The 17,159-nt window shown below is 51.3% G+C and overlaps 1 protein-coding gene across 2 annotated transcripts in view; it reads left to right on the top strand.

The window, feature by feature from the left end:
- The window catches only part of rnf130 (ring finger protein 130), a 39,777-nt gene extending 25,106 nt beyond the window's left edge, over nucleotides 1-14,671 (top strand). Inside the window, exons 6-10 of one of the 2 annotated variants that reach the window (XM_036547871.1) lie at nucleotides 480-562; nucleotides 5,403-5,499; nucleotides 6,715-6,919; nucleotides 9,776-9,869; nucleotides 10,430-10,646. In XM_036547871.1, the coding sequence (XP_036403764.1) occupies nucleotides 480-562; nucleotides 5,403-5,499; nucleotides 6,715-6,919; nucleotides 9,776-9,869; nucleotides 10,430-10,445 (495 nt within the window). In that variant the 3' untranslated portion in view covers nucleotides 10,446-10,646. Of the gene's footprint in view, nucleotides 1-479; nucleotides 563-5,402; nucleotides 5,500-6,714; nucleotides 6,920-9,775; nucleotides 9,870-10,429; nucleotides 10,647-13,098 lie in introns of those variants that run through there. The other variant, XM_036547872.1, reaches the window with a different exon arrangement.
- Nucleotides 14,672-17,159: the final 2,488 nt, after the last annotated feature.

Raw genomic sequence — 17,159 nt, 5'->3', positions numbered from 1 at the left:
AGTGCAGTGAGCGTTACCCAGTGCAGTGAGCGTTACCCAGTGGTTACCCAGTGCAGTGAGCACCAACCAGCACCAGCGGTGACATGTCTGTTGGTCTGAGCCGTTGGACTCTCGACTTGAGGTGCCATCCCTGCTGTTACCAGGGGGAGCCACCCCCCCCTCCCTCCCTGTGGTAGATCGATCCCGCCCCCCCCAACAGGAGCGGAGTGCTAATTCTGGCGTCCTCGAGGCCGGGACGATGTCCTTGACTTTGTGGCCGGCCGGATACTCGCGCTCCGTAAATACCGAGCATTGATTCCCGCTCCCCCCAGGGTGCACACACGTCGCACGCTCGCCGCCGTGACTGACGGCCCCACCGCCGTCGCCATGGAGACCGCTGACTCAGCTGGGGCTGGCTTAACCCCGTGCTGCCTCCCCTGCGCACCTGCACTGTCCCGTTCAGATCCCGTGCGCCTGACGGCTCTCTCTTCCTGTTCCAGGAGACGCACCCCGATTTCAACCACTGTGCAGTGTGCATTGAGGGGTACCAGCTCAACGACGTGGTGCGGATTCTGCCCTGCAAGTGAGTGGCTGTACCGTGGACACACACACTCACACACACTCTCCCACACGCACACACGCATTCATACACACACACACACACACACACACACACATACACTCACCCACCCACACACACACACACACACACACACACACGCACACGCACAGAATGACTGATCTTGATGTCATCTGTATGCCTTGGTCATGGTCTCCAGTATGTTAGCTGATCCTCCTGCAGTGCAGAGCAGTGAATCTGATCCCTTCTGCCCTGCCTGTGCTGGGAAGCCTTCCTCCATGAAGCATCAGTCGTCAGGGAGTGAGACAGGGGGGCTGGTGCGGGGGGTCAGCGTGCCGAGCTCCACGTCCAGATGCTCACAACACTCTTCACTCTGTAGCAACACAGCATCCAGCACAGTGTCGGCCCGGCAAACACTCCCACATGGGACACGCCCTGCCCCCTGTACAGCTCAGAAAGATAATGTACAGCCCATAGTAAGCATTGAATGAGGTGTAAGGTATAGCAGATGTGAAGTGACTATACTCTATAGAAATGATAGAAAGAGAAACATGAGGAGTCGGTAGCGCTCTTTCTGCCTTGCGTTTTCCATGTTTCCAACTCCATTGAAACGTTGGACCCGTGAAACGTGAAACGGGTAATGTTACGGTTTTGCCTTTTGTGTACAGAAGAGTGCATTGTGGGTAATGCTGCTGCATGTTGCTTTGTTGTTTGCAGACACACCCACACACACACGCACACACACACGCGCACGCACACGCGCACGCACACGCGCACACACACACACACGCGCACGCACACGCGCACGCACACGCGCACACACACACACATGCGCACGCACACACGCACACACACACACACGCGCACACACACGCGCACACACACACATGCGCACGCACACGCACTACACACACATGCGCACGCACACACGCACACACACACACACGCGCACACACACGCGCACACACACACACACGTGCACACGCACGCGCACACACACACATGCGCGCACACACACACACGCACACACACACACACAAGCACACACACACACAGCTGGAGATACCAGAGTATGATACAGCTACCTCAGCAGCACACAAACACACACAGAGGGAGAGACTGCTCCTGTGGGTCAGAGCCAGCAACTAGATGTGTGAGAGAGGGAAACTGACCGCACTGACCGTACTGACCATACTGACCGTTATTTCAGACCAGTGCATCACGGTCACTGAGGGAAATACTGACCATATTGACCGTTATTTCAGACCAGTGCACCACGGTCACTGAGGGAAATACTGACCGTACAGACCGTTATTTCAGACCAGCGCACCACGGTCACTGAGGGAAATGCTGACCGTACTGACCGTTATTTCAGACCAGCGCACCACAGTCACTGAGGGAAATACTGACCGTACTGACCGTTATTTCAGACCAGTGCACCACGGTCACTGAGGGAAATACTGACCGTACAGACCTTTACTTTAAAGCAGTGCAGCACGGTCACTGAGGGAAATACTGACCGTACAGACCTTTACTTTAAAGCAGTGCAGCACGGTCACGGTCAGTGCGTATTTGGCAGGCTGTGAGTCAGGGCCTTGTGAGGGTTAGGTAGTGAGCGGAGCTGACCTCTGAGCTGTTGGCAGCATTCGCTGCACAGCTGTCGTCTGACCCATTAACTTTGACCCCGCAGCTGGCAGGGGGCCCAGACACGGGCTGATCATTACTGAGCTTACTCAACACGGCCGTCACCTCAACACCGCCTCTCTCCCACTCCGCTGAACGGCCCTACGGCGCAGGAGTCAGAGGTCACCGCTCGCCCCTCTCTCCTCTCTCCCTCTCTCTCTCCCTCTCTCTCTCCCTCTCTCTCTCTCCCCTCTCTCTCCTCCCTCTCCCTCCCTCTCTCCTCTCTCCTCTCTCCCTCTCTCTCTCCCTCTCTCTCTCCCCTCCCTCTCTCCTCTCTCCCCTCCCTCTCTCCTCTCTCCCTCTCTCTCTCCCTCTCTCTCTCTCTCTCTCTCTCCCTCTCTCTCCCCCTCTCCCTCACTCTCCCCCCCTCACACTCCCTCACACTCTCCTCTCTCTCTCTCTCTCTCTCTCTCCCCTCTCTCCCCGGGCTGCATGGGTTGGCCCTGCACTCGTATTTCGGCGGTGCTCCACAGAGTGCTGGCTCTCTAATTGCATTGCTGTGGGCTGGACGGCCAGCGGCCTGCTCCCGCTGCACAGGAATCAGATACCAGGCCGTGTGCTGCAGGCCTCTCCCTCTAATGCGTCCTGCCTGCTGCATGGATCTGAGGGCGGGAGAATAACGCTGAGGTGAGGAGCCACTCGAGGAGGTGCAGGAACTGCGTCTTCCCCCTGAGGGCGGGAGAATAACGCTGAGGTGAGGAGCCACTCGAGGAGGTGCAGGAACTGCGTCTTCCCCCTGAGGTCGGGAAAATAACGCGGAGGTGAGGAGCCACTCGAGGAGGTGCAGGAACTGCGTCTTCCCTGCGTGGGGTGCTCGCCCGCGGGTGTGAGCCAGCCCGGTCACACCGCCCCCGCCGCCCTCCTTACCCCCGCCCCGGAAGGCCGTGTGGCTGAAACGCAGGCCCCCGTCCCTCCCGCACGCACACACCTGGCGGCAGGCCCTCGTGCGCGTGCCGCTCTCTCTCTCTCTGCCGCCAGCGTCTTGCAGAAGTGCCTCATCTCACAGATCAATAACAGAGGAATAACTAATAGGACGACTCTCCAGCCTGCCAAGCCAATTCGCTCTGCCTCTCTGTCTCCACCTCGCCTCCTCTTCAGGGAGAGCGTCAGTTAAACTGCCTCTCTTCTCTCATTCAAACAGACACAAGACGCAATCATGCACCCAAACACCCCACAAACACACACACACACACACAGGGGTGGGTGGGGGGTGTTAAGTGGGTGCTTCCTTTTGAAGGAGCTGAAGGGTCCTTTAATAAAAATGAGTAGGGTTGTGTGTTGAGTGGGGAAGTCTCTGCTGCTCTAGACAGAGGAGGCAGTGTCTGTGAGGCAGTGTCTGTGAGGCAGTGTCTGTGCCTCACCCCGTCTGTGAGGCAGTGTCTGTGCCTCACCCCCCCCTGTTTGTGAGGCAGTGTCTGTGCCTCACCCCCCTGTTTGTGAGGCAGTGTCTGTGAGGCAGTGTCTGTGCCTCACCCCCCTGTGTGTGAGGCAGTGTCTGTGCCTCACCCCCCTGTGTGTGAGGCAGTGTCTGTGAGGCAGTGTCTGTGCCTCACCCCCCTGTGTGTGAGGCAGTGTCTGTGCCTCACCCCGTCTGTGAGGCAGTGTCTGTGCCTCACCCCCCCTGTTTGTGAGGCAGTGTCTGTGCCTCACCCCCCTGTGTGTGAGGCAGTGTCTGTGAGGCAGTGTCTGTGCCTCACCCCGTCTGTGAGGCAGTGTCTGTCTCTGCTTCTCTGTCATATCGTCTGTCCTGTCTGCTGTCTGTCCTGTCTGCTGTCTGTCCTGTCTGTCCTGTCTGCTGTCTGTCCTGTCTGCTGTCTGTCCTGTCAGCTGTCTGTCCTGTCAGCTGTCTGTCCTGTCAGCTGTCTGTCCTGTCTGCTGTCTGTCCTGTCTGCTGTCTGTCCTGTCTGCTGTCAGCTGTCTGTCCTGTCAGCTGTCTGTCCTGTCAGCTGTCTGCTGTCTGTCCTGTCTGCTGTCTGCTGTCTGTCCTGTCTGCTGTCTGCTGTCTGTCCTGTCTGCTGTCTGTCCTGTCTGCTGTCTGTCCTGTCTGTCCTGTCTGCTGTCTGTCCTGTCTGCTGTCTGTCCTGTCTGCTTTTAGTCCCCAGGCAGAGAGGAACTCAGCACATTCATACGTGCAGTTTGGTTTCCTGTTTTTTTGGGGGGTTTTTTCGTTTTCTATATCTAATCACTGTTTGAATGCAGCAGTCTGCAACCAGCCTCCGAGTGAAAAGGAAGTGTTGTCAGTTTTTGAGTCACAATGGCAGCTTTGTTTCAGAGCTGAGCTCCAATGACTGCCTGTTGTCTGTGACTGCTTGTAGAGACATGCAGGCGATGAAGAGACGAAGATTAGATACAGTGAGCTGGAGCATTATGGCAGACATACAAGTGCATCAGTGTTTTAACCACAGTGTGCAGGTATCTGAGTGCTGCTGTTGTCTGATTGGTCACACACATGTTCACACCAGGGAATATGGATAGCCTTCACTCATTGGCTCACCTCAGTAACAAGGCACCTATGATAACTCTCAATGTTTATGAATGTCTGTCTTCGTAGGGAAGAGGAAATAGTGGTTTCATCTGGCTATTAAGATAACCGCTACTTTTCTGTGATAGCTGTTTTTATCTGTGATAGCTGTGTGTTTTTCTGTGATAGCTGTTTTTTTTCTGTGATAGCTGTTTTTTTTCTGTGATAGCTGTTTTTTTCTGTGATAGCTGTTTTTTTTCTGTGAAAGCTGTGTGTTTTTCTGTGATAGCTGTGTTTTTCTGTGATAGCTGTGTTTTTCTGTGATAGCTGTGTGTTTTTCTGTGAAAGCTGTGTGTTTTTCTGTGAAAGCTGTGTGTTTTTCTGTGATAGCTGTGTTTTTCTGTGATAGCTGTTCTTTGATGGCTAACTTGGATAAACACGCTTCTTGTTGGTTGTTTCCTGTTCAGTTTGGGTTATGTCCTGTGGTCTGCATCAAGCCAAGCAGCTGTTGATTGGCTGATTGGAAGTGAGGTCACACGAGCAGATGACTGGGATCTTTCGCTGCTGTGTCGCTGCTGTGCTTGTGTGGGCAGCAGGCGAGGGTTTTGCAGCATTGGGGAGTCTGTGCTGGATGACGGCGGTCGCTCTGTGGTCGATGTGGTCGCTGCTCCTCTGACCTTGCGTTTGTGATTTCTGCAGACATGTGTTCCATAAGGTGTGCGTGGATCCCTGGCTGAACGAGCACTGCACCTGCCCCATGTGCAAACTCAACATCCTCAAAGCTCTGGGCATCATGGTGAGTACTGAACACGCAGAACCGTCTCAGTGCTGCCCTGAACACACAGAACCGTCTCAGCGCTGCCCTGAACCCGCAGAACCGTCTCAGCGCTGCCCTGAACACACAGAACCGTCTCAGCGCTGCCCTGAACCCGCAGAACCGTCTCAGCGCTGCCCTGAACCCGCAGAACCGTCTCAGCGCTGCCCTGAACCCGCAGAACCGTCTCAGCGCTGCACTGAACCCGCAGAACCGTCTCAGTGCTGCCCTGAACCTGCAGAACCGTCTCAGTGCTGCCCTGAACACACAGACCCGTCTCAGCGCTGCCCTGAACACGCAGAACCGTCTCAGCGCTGCCCTGAACCCGCAGAACCGTCTCAGCGCTGCCCTGAACCCGCAGAACCGTCTCAGCGCTGCCCTGAACCCGCAGAACCGTCTCAGCGCTGCCCTGAACCCGCAGAACCATCTCAGTGCTGCCCTGAACCCGCAGAACCATCTCAGCGCTGCCCTGAACACACAGAACCGTCTCAGCGCTGCCCTGAACCCGCAGAACCGTCTCAGCGCTGCCCTGAACCCGCAGAACCGTCTCAGCGCTGCCCTGAACACACAGAACCGTCTCAGTGCTACACTGGAGTTGCAGAACCGTCTCAGTGCTACACTGGGTTGTCATGGATCCGCCCCACCATTGAAAACAGCTCTATTGTGGTCATGGTTAGCACTCTGATGTTATGTAACCCCTTTGCTCATGTCGTCAAGAGGGAATGTTTCAGTTTGGGGTTGTGCTGCCACCTGCTGGAACATCCTGAAAGAGCACACAATGTTTTGCTTATGCGCTGGGTAGCTGTACACAGGGTTATATTTCATGCAACCTTCATTTATATAACTACACATTTTACTGAAGCCCTGCAAGTTAAGTAGCTTTTCTCCTGCAGCATTGAGTATTCTTAGAACCCCAAACTACTCAATCATTAGGGAAATTGCAGCAGTACATGACATACATAAATGCTTAAATATCACCATCAGATAAAACCAGGATCACACCAAATTCTTACAGCAGCGTGTCATAATTATCCATATTGTGATAAATATATTGACTCGTTGGAAAAATTGAAGACCACTCAATATGAGTTACGTAAGGTCAGAGTGTCACCCCTTTATGTTTTTGGTTATGGTAATAGGACACGAGTTGTGACTGGCAGGATGTTTTATAATGCCTGGATCCCTGTGTTCCCACAGCCCAACCTGCCGTGTGTGGATAACGTGGCCTTCGACATGGACAGACTATCCCGCAGCGCGACAGCCAGTCAGAGGACGGCGCTGGTCGACCTGTCCAATGAGAACTCCATCGGCCTGGAGCCACTGAGGCATTCTGGGACATCCCAGATCCTGTCTGAAGGGGACCTGACCCCACGCACCGGAGAGATCAACATCGCTGTCACCAGTAAGACCCTGCCCACTCTGCATTTCTCCACCCCTCTTTCTGGCAGGCTCCACCCCCTGCTGTCACACTCAGGTCATTGCCTCATTGGCCGTTTCAGCTGCCTGTCACTCTGTCAGCTGCCCCTCCCAGTGCTGCTGCTGTGTCTGCCTGTCATAGGCCTGTCATAGCCCTGTCGTAGCCCTGTCTCTCCCCGCTGTCCTCTGCCTCGCAGGAATGCCCCTCAGTGATATTTGGTACAGGCTGTAAGTCCCAGTGCATTGTGGGAGTAGCATGACACTGTTTTTCCAGCAGACCAGCCTCACCCTGTGTGCAGGTTCAGGATTGGACAGGCTTCCTTTGTGGCGGCTCATTTTTAGGGTTCAAAGTGTAGAAGCCGGACAACTGTGTTGGGGTACGGTGTGTGTGGAGGCGTGGGGTGTAAAGGGGGGGGTGTGGGGGTGAGGATTTTGGGTGCAGAGTAAGGTGTTGTAAAGGGAGTCTGGCTCTCTCCTTCTCAGCTATCCTCTTCCTCTGCAGTCAACTTTACAGCCTGGTAACACTACTCTGACAATACTACCTCTCCTCTCTCTCTGTGTCTCTCCCTCTCTCGCTCTCTGTCTCCCTCTTTTCCTGCCTCTCTCTCTCTCCGAGTATATTCTGTGTCTGGTAAAGGATATCTGCAGTAAATGGTGCATATGTGTGTGCGTGTGTGAACATGGGCATGTGTGTGGGTGTCCATACTTGAAGGTGTCTTTCTCTGCTCCTGTCTGATGTTGACAGTCTGACTCTGTATCTGTATACCTGTCAGACGCTGAGATGTTGGCCAGGGTGTTTCTGCTGACATTTAACTGAGTAATGTAGTTTGTTTAATCCCATAATCCTCTGGGCTCCACATCAAAATTTCACCTAAAAGCAAGTCAGCCCTGTTGTGGAACTGCGCTGAAGCCAGTGGAGATGTTCGGCAGTCCTCTGAGGTGTCAGATTACCTGCTCAAAATTTGTGTCACACCACTGTCCTGCAAACCTGCTTCTCCAGATCTGAGTCAGACTTACAGGGCGTGCACAACTGTGTAAAAACAGCAGAAACATCCATCTCAGGATTTGTTGAAGAAAATGCACGGGTCACTGCTTCATGCTCTCCCGGGCACACAGTGTGCTGGGGGTGTGGTGGCAGAGAGGTTTAGCCAGGATTAAAGCAGACAGCAGAAGAGACCATACTGTGCACACGGTTTCTACACGGTTTCCACAGTCCTTTAAAATCCTGGAGAATATTTTCACCTGGAAAAGTGAAGCGGTGAAATATCCTACTGCCCTTAGAAAAGTCATCTGATGATTCCCCAAAGTCACGGGCAGGAGTCGGCGTCAGAGCTGCACCCCGGAGCTCAGCTCGCTCCGGGGCCAGCTGGACTCCCGGCACTCGATGCAGCCAGGGCGTGGCTACGCTACGTACAGCAGAAGTGGGCGTGTTTACGGGGTCAGTGAAGGAGGAAGTAGCTTGGCACAATGCCAAGCAAACAGTGCGGTTTCCCACCATTAGAAATGGTTTTAAAGCAAACATGACATGAGACGTGAACTGCTGCTTTTCATTTAGTCACATTGGGGCCTTTTCTGCACTTGCTACCTAACACTACCCGTATATGAAACTGGCAAAGCTGGCAAAGAGAATCACTGATTTTCGCTTCCTGACCAAACCATTATGGAGAATATTAAAATGAGTCAAGTGTGAACACACACACACACATACACACACTCTCTCTCTTCCTCTCTCTCTCACACACATACACAAACACACACATTTCTGTCTCCTGTGAGCTATCCATCACCTTATTTTTCTAGACAGGCAGGAAATATTTTGTCTTCCTTCACTGCTGCTCCGGTCCCTCTAGGGGGAGCTATTGTGTAATATTTTTAGTGCACTGCATTGAAACAGGAGAAACCAGGCTTTGCATTCCAGCTTTGTCACTCCATTTGCATCCTTTAACTTCTAACCGCTGTGGTCATGTGGAGGTATGCTGTGCAGGTGTGTACAGGTGTATCTGTCCTCTACAGGAGTGTGCCGATATACCTGTCCTCTGTGCAGGTGTACTTGTTCTCTCTACTTGTGTGTGCAGATATACCTGTCCCCAGTACAGGTGTGTACAGGTGTACTTGTCCTCTGTACAGGTGTCTACAGGTGTACCTGTCCTCTATACAGGTGTGTGCAGGTGTGTCTGTCCTCTGTACAGGTGTGTGCAGGTGTACCTGTCCTCTATACAGGTGTGTGCAGGTGTACCTGTCCTCTATACAGGTGTGTGCAGGTGTACCTGTCCTCTATACAGGTGTGTACAGGTGTACTTGTCCTCTGTACAGGTGTCTACAGGTGTACCTGTCCTCTATACAGGTGTGTACAGGTGTACCTGTCCTCTATACAGGTGTGTGCAGGTGTACCTGTCCTCTGTACAGGTGTGTGCAGGTGTACCTGTCCTCTATACAGGTGTGTGCAGGTGTACCTGTCCTCTATACAGGTGTGTGCAGGTGTACCTGCCCTCTGTACAGGTGTGTGCAGGTGTACCTGTCCTCTGTACAGGTGTGTGCAGGTGTACCTGTCCTCTATACAGGTGTGTGCAGTTGTACCTGTCCTCTGTACAGGTGTGTGCAGGTATAGCTGTTCTCTGTACAGGTGTGTGCCCAGCTCTCTGTGTGCCCGCCTCTCTCTGGGTGGTTCTGCGTGCCGTGTCTGTGACTCTGAAGGGGAGGTAGCGTTCGGCCTTTCTGCAGCTGCTGTCTCCTCCCTCCTGCTCTGCGCTCAGCTGCTCTCTGTGTGAGGATTTCGGGGGCCCCCTCGCCCTGTCCCGCCGCGGACCTGCCCAGTGACTACCCTCCTTTGCTTTGTTGACAGAGGAGTGGTTTATTATCGCCAGCTTTGGCCTGCTCAGTGCCATCACCCTCTGCTACATGATCATCAAAGCCACTGTCAGCTTCACCAGCAGCGAGTGAGTACCCAGCATGGATTCCCTAATCCGTCCCAGGCTTTCCCTCAGACCCTGACCCCAATCCCAATCCAAACGCCGGTCCAGGTTTTCTCTCAGACCCTGATCCTCAGCTCAGTAATGCATGCTTCAGTGTAGATACGGCGTATGCCACCACGCTGACATTAATGCCCAGAGCTGTGTCTGTACTCTGATCACAGCGCTGTTATACGCATTTAACAGACATGCTGGAGTCAGAGGTCCCATCTCAGATCTCCTCCACATAAGTAAATGGAAAATTTGGACAGGAATGATGACACTGAATGTTATTCCCACATCGTTTCACGTGGCTGGGAGAGCGTGTGTCACTTTCAATGGGATTTAATTAAATTAGACATGCATTTATGATTGAAACAATCTGATTCTCAGTGACGTGCAGTGTTATTTACTGTGTGCTTTCTTTTGAGTGTTCCAGGGAGAGGGCTTGATGCCTGTGTTTTGCCCCCTGTCCTTGTTATTAGTGAGTCTTGCTTCCCCTCACTGAGAGGATGGGTCTGAAACATGTCTCCTGTTTTCTTTTGCAGTGTGGAGCTGGAGTGAAGATCCTGCCTTCTCCTGTGAACCTTCTCCTGTTTTGAACGCATTCCCTTAATTGCTTTTTACATTCTTTGCCTTTTTTTTAGAGAAATAGGATAAGCTGCTTTGAGGAATTAAAGACCTTGAACCCACTCTGATGCATCTGTCAGTTATTTCATTTGGCTTTCTCTGTGAATCTGTCAGAGAAAAATGTCCCTCCATTGATCACGGTTGTGAGAGGTTGTTATTCTCAATTAAACATCTTAGCTACGAATTGTCACAGCACTTGTCTCTCAGTGCATTGTAAAAGAGAGCAGGTGAGTGTTTTTAGGTTGAAGGGTAAATCAACAGAGGATGTTTCTGTGGAAGTACTGTAAATGCTTGTTTCCTCTGAAGTGACTAGCTGCTGTAATGTGACTGGTTGGCCACTAGGTGGCACCTTTTTCCAAAATCCTACTGGAAACTTAAATGTAGGATAAGATCAGGAAGAAATGGCTTCTCTGCCTCACAGATAACAGCAGGAATAGTGTGTTTTATTATAGATTACTATCAATACTTTGAGGTGTATTACCCAGACTGCAATGTGAATAAAAATATATGTAAGGCTAACAGTTTGTGTTTATTCTGGAGTCTTAGCAGTGGCATGGTAGCAGATTGTGAGCAGAGAGGATGTTTCATGAAGAATGCTGTTGGCAGAGTTCTGTAGCTGCTCAGATGGCGTGAGTGCTGCTGCCCCCATAGGTTACTCCCTGTAACTGCACTCTGCACTAGCCCTGTCCTTACAGACCCACAACTGTACGTCAGCTACTTTGCCTAACTAACTTGAAAGTGTCACTAAAGAGAAACATCACTCTGTGTTTACCATGTGACATTGCCTATAGGGGTAACTCATTCAAAGAAATGATGGAATTTATTCCCAGGACTCCAGGGCTGGTCTTTCTTTTCACAAACACAAACACTGCCTCCCTCTCCCTGAAGAGCGTGTCTATCATTCTCTCTCTGCATGGAAAGTATGGGCTGCCAGATAGGACAAAAAGGCTTTCCAGAGCATGGGAGTGCAGTGTGCTGGGAGCTCAGGGTGGGAGGGGTGTGTTACTGCTATGCATTCACGCTCAGCTCTGACGCTGGGAGAGGCTCCTGCCATGATGACTATTGTGCTCAGCTCTGGGGGTGGGGAGGGTGTCGCCATGACAGCCAGCTGTGATTTTAGCATCTTCTGTGTGAAGTGCTTTCCCTCAGAAACTACACAGTGTTGCTGCACACCTGCGCCTCTGTTGGGACAAAACTCTTTCCACTGTGCTGATTGGAGATTTATCTGGCAGTGATGGACACAGAAGCTTCATGACCCCCAGAGTGGGTTGGACTGTTGTGTGTTGAACCAATCAAAAAGTTTGACCAGAGACAGCAGTCTCTTGATTGGTGAGAGCTGGTGATTTACACTGTTTGCTAGTCCAGTGAATCCTTTGTGTCCCATCCCTACTGTGACTTCTGTGTGGGTTTTCTGTTTTCACAGTTTAGTGAGACTGTGGGTGCTGCTGTCTCACTGGTGAGTGTTATTCAAAAGCTTGAAGGGCAAATGTGTGTTTTAGCAAGTCAAGAAAACAACTGGGGTTTGTATGTCACAAATCAGTCAAAACAGAGGCGTGAAGAAATCGGGGGAGCCGGGGGGGGGGCAGGAGTGCGTGGCTACGATAGTGTCAGTAAAATGGTTTGGCAGTTTAAGGTGTAACAGTCGAAGTGGCGTTTCTATAGTTAACACAAGATCTAAGATCTCGTCCACGTCACCGGTCGGAAAGCTGCTCTCTCAGGAGGAGAGGCCGCTGCAGCTCAGTGTGTGTCAGCCATCTTTGTGATCACGGCTCTTCACTGCGAGAGTGAGATTGCTGTGCAGCCGTTTTGCATGAGTTTGCTGCCTGTTTATGCGGAGTGATTTTCAGAGACTCCTGATCACCCCTGGTCTGAGTGTTGCTAAAACTCATGGTTACAGTCAGTTGTATCTGCTGGTCGTGCACCCATCCCTGACCATTCTCTGAGCCACATTAGTACTAATTCACTACAACTTTTCCACTTCCTGGTGCAACCCACAGACCCATCCCCACCTCGTGGTATAACTCCACAGCATTAGAAAAAAACCTGAAAGTTTGACTTGGCTACAGTAAATATCACTCCCATTTGAAATGTTGACTGATCTACAGGAAATATCTCTCCCATTTTGAAATGTTAAGTGGGCTACAGGAAATATCTCTCCCATTTTGAAATGTTGAGTGGGCTACAGGAAATGTCTCATGAAACGGGCTGTAAGATCAGGAGGCTGTAGGTCTCTCTGTCCCCTCAGCAGCTGCACATCAGCACACTCAATCAACTCTGTGTAACATTCCTAAATGACATGGAAATGTCAGAGAATCTGAGGAAAATGTTTGTAATGTTTGTAAAATGTATGTTTTGTGCGTGCGTGCATGCGTGTGTGTGTGTGCGTGTGTGTATGTTTGTGTGTGTGCGTGCGTGCGTGCGTGCGTGTGTGTGTGTGTGTATGTGTGTGCGTATGTTTGTGTGTGTGTGTGCGTGCGTGCGTGTGTGTGTGTGTGTGTATGTGCGTCCTTGCGCATATGTGTGTGCATGCTTGCATGTGTGTGTGTGTTTCTTTGCTCCCTTGCTGATTTGTGGCTTCCTCTTGCAGGCGGCCATTTCTTCAGCCGCAGCTCTCTGTCCCCACGCAGTGTGGTGTGTGAGATGGAGCTCCCGGACATCCAGGCCTCTCTCGACCTGTACGACGAAAACAAGTCCTGAGGGCTCCTCCCTGTCCGTCCCAGGCCCCGCCCCTGTCTGTGTGATGGGGGCGAAGCTAACGGCAACAACAGACAACAACGACATGCTACAGCTGCAGAATGTACGATTACCCATGAACAAACAGAGAGAAGCATCCCACTCCTCACCCACACTCACCGTCTGCCCGCCAGGACACCACCTCCAGCTTTCTCTCTTACTTTGCTCAAAACTCTTCAAGAATTTTCACAATTCTGTTTCACAAAGGGATTACGGAGAAAATTACCTTCTCAAGTTTTAGATTTCTTTTCTCTTTTTATTTTTTAATTCCAAAAAAGTGTCATCCATCTGGCCTGGAATTGTAAAACAATAAGTAGCTAACAAATGCCCATGTGTTCCAGTGTATTTAGAGAATCCAACATCTGTCAATGTTAGGTCATCTTTTTTCTTTCTTCTTTTTTTGTTTTTTGCTCTCTTAAGACAGAAAGCTCTGTTTATTGACAGCTGCATTGACTGAAATGAGAGAGACAGCTCTTACAGACACAGCCCACAGCCGTGCACTCACGCTGGCTGCCCCCTCTCCCTCATCCCACCATCCAGCCTGTTTTCTGGGATGAACCTGCCTGAAAACTGGGACTGAGGCACGTTTGTACTGGGAGAGACTTCGCTGGTCCCGAGTACTTACATAGCTGTGTTACATAGCAGCATTACTCTTGTGTAGCGGTTCAGTGTTTCTCTGCATAATACATTTTAATGTGTATTTAAAAAAGCCTACGAAATACCCAGAGCGTGTACTAATCAGCCCTAAACGTAGGGCATCATATATATATATAATATATATATATACATATATATCTCTCTCAAGTGGCCTCAAAGCACAGTTTGGTTGTTTGTTTCTCATACTTGTACAAGCAAATTGTGTGGAAGGATGTGTTCTGTGTTAGAATTTTTTTTGTGTGTCTCGGTGTCTTTGTACCTGAATTTGAATGAAGCTGTGAGAGTCTGACCTGTGACCTTTTCTTTGATTGGTTGAGGAGGAGGTATGCCACCCCGTTGCCTCCACCCCCTCCATGGTACTCTGCGTACTGCCACAGCATTAAACGTGTCATCTCCCGCACCCCCTCAGCGGAGTTACTTACACCCCTGCAGGGGCTTTCAGTTCCTGAGAGCAAGTGTTTGAGGAATTCATCAGAGCCAGCCTGAAGCCTGGTCACAAGGGCTGCAAGCAAGAACAGATCTGTACAGCCAGGGGTCACACCCAGCACAAATGTCCGGTTGAGTCTAGACACTTGTGCTGGCTGTGGTATGGTCCATTCACCCCCTCCCACCCTGCGCACTGTGGTAGATTCTAGTCACCCCCTTCTCCTGCAGGTTGTTGTAGAGTCCATTCCCCCCTGTCATCCTGCAGGCTTTGGTACTGTCCATGCAGCCCCCTCTCATCCTGCAGGTTGTGTCTGCCCCCCCCCCCCCTGCAGATTATGGTAGAGTCCATTTACCCGCTTCTTTTGCAGCTGTGGTAGACCCTTCTAGTCATGATTCACAAAATGGAAGAGTTCTGACTCAAATGTTTCTTTCTCCTCTATGTATTGAATGAAGTACACACTTAAACTGGATTATCATCAGTTCTGTCTTAATCAGCCAGTGTTTCCTGCCTTGTCTCTCAATGCTGCTCTCAACATAAGACTTGTAGGTATGTCGCCCCCTGTTGCTGTGGAGGCCTTTCGATCATGCTCCAAACCACTCCTTTTTTCTGTCAGAGAAAGACCTCTGATCAGTGTGTGGTTAACCAGTACATGATGTCTAGAGCTTACACATGCTAGGCAACAACATCTGGGATCAGTGTTGCTGAGCAGAGTAAGGAGCGAGGAAGTGGTTTGAGAGGCAGCTCGAGTGTGTAAGCAGGAAGAAGCTAAGCATTGTGGGAAGGGTGTTAAAATAAACATTGTCCTCAAAATTGCTCTATTCTTCATTGTATGACCTTTAAGGGACTGTCAGTTCTTCATCACAGCCAGGTAGGTTGAAAAAAAAAAATTCACTTGTCATTCGCAGATGTCATGCATGCAAGTTGCTGTTACATTACAACTAATGCAGGAAATGTTGGATTGAAATTAAGTGTCAGTGTTTTGGAGTGATGCCTGAGTGTAGGGCTTTGAGAGTAGTGCTAGGAGGGAGCGAGACTCCTGGCATGTGGTAATGCCACATACTGTATGCTCTACATTCTGTGAGCATCCCAGGGTGCTTTGCAGAGGGATTCAGCCTGGAAGGGTCACCCACAGGAAGTGGCTGAACAGTGGGGCGTGTAGCACATGCATAAACGGAACTCGGTGAAGACCCTGTTCCTTACAGTGCATTCCACCAATGAAGTGTGTGCCGCTGATACTTAAACAGAACCTGCTGCACAAAAAGACGTGAACGTGGAAAAAGCCCCCGTCTGTTTGCAAACACGAAACTGCAGTCTTCGAGCAAGTGGTTACCAAGATACCAGGTTTTTTTTGTGGGGGGGAAAGGGAAATGATGCATTATTTATAATACTTACATTATTAATGTGCGCAACCTGCAGCAGCTGTCTCTGGGACATTCAGACTGACGTCAGAAACGAAACATGCGCCATCGTGATCTTTTCGTCCTGTTCCATTCAAATACAATCTAGGCGTATGCGCAACAGGAGAAGGCAGTGTAAATTATAAGAGTCCAACTCAACGGTCACCAGCCTTTCCGGTAGAAAAAGGCAGGTGAGGAAGAACAGACCCAGAACTGTCATTTCTGTCTCAGGAACGCCCTCTATTTGCTTCAGTGGAACCAGAAACTTGATTGTTGTGCACAGCAAGAACAGTAAGCCTGTGGTTGTGCATACGGGAGACCATCACAGCAGCTAAGACAGCCTGATTCACAGACTGGCCAGAAGGAGTAGGAATAGGGGCTGGGAGGGGGTATGGGGCAGGGCCTGGGGGGGTGTCTGTTCGGGCAGGGTGGAGATGCAGGGGTCAGATTTGGCAGGGTTGAATAGCGTTATACTCATGCTTGCTGGTCTGGGGGCGTTGTTAGCCTGGTCTGACACTGTAGATTGTTTAAGTTGAATGGATACACTTCTGTTCTCTTGTGCTGGAAAAGAGCATCTGTTAAATGTACCGTGTAATGGGTGAGTAGTTGTCAGGGAGCGTGTTGATTCGGTAGCATCAGTGTTAAAGGCCCAGGGCCCCAGGGGCGGAGGCTGGGAAGGCAGCGGACAGCAGGGTGACATCACTGAGCCGGAGTGAACCCCAGGGTCAATTCACTCAGACATGGTGCTGCACTGGTCACGCCCCATCTGAGAACAGCTAGGCTCAACCTTGAAACCTAAGGAAAGGAGAATCAGGGGTGCCACGCCCTCACTACCTGCAGGAGTCTAAAGTATGGGGTCCAGAGGGGTGTTGATACAGGCAGAGGGGTGGAGGTAGGTGAGGAGGTTCTGTACTCCCAGCTCACTGAAGACCCCGAAGCTTCGCCCCTGGACCAGAAACATCAGGGAAGTGCTTCCCTGGGGTTGCAGATCGAGCACAGCAGCACACCTGTGCCCCAGCTCCTGGGGCCTGCTGTCCCACTCCCTCTGTTTGGTGGGAATCCCTGTGCCCATAGCAGCAGCTCTCTGCCCCCGTGCTGCAAATGTCCTTTGCATGGAGGCAGTACCAGGCCAACAGGTTCTCATAGCAATAACAGGTTAAGGGTTTGTCACAGGGCTGAATGGGTAGACTCTTCAGGTGCCCCACAGTCCTTACCCCACAGGTCTTCATGAAGGCATGGTACCAGTCTTTTCCTGCCTGCTGCTGTAGGTCTCGGGACACGGACGCAATCTCAGCTGAGGACGGAGGCTCTTTCTGCTACAACCGCATCTGGGGAACAGCTGGAGCAGGTAAGAGTCGCCCGCGCGCAGTGCTGTCTCACACCGTTTCACGAGCGGACCTATACTTTGCACCGTGCCAATTGCACGAAGCCATT

Source organism: Megalops cyprinoides, chromosome 16 (assembly GCF_013368585.1).
Source record: "Megalops cyprinoides isolate fMegCyp1 chromosome 16, fMegCyp1.pri, whole genome shotgun sequence".
NCBI lineage: Eukaryota > Metazoa > Chordata > Actinopteri > Elopiformes > Megalopidae > Megalops > Megalops cyprinoides.
The sequence above is the reverse complement of the archived record's forward strand: the minus strand, read 5'-3'. Positions and strand labels throughout refer to the sequence as shown.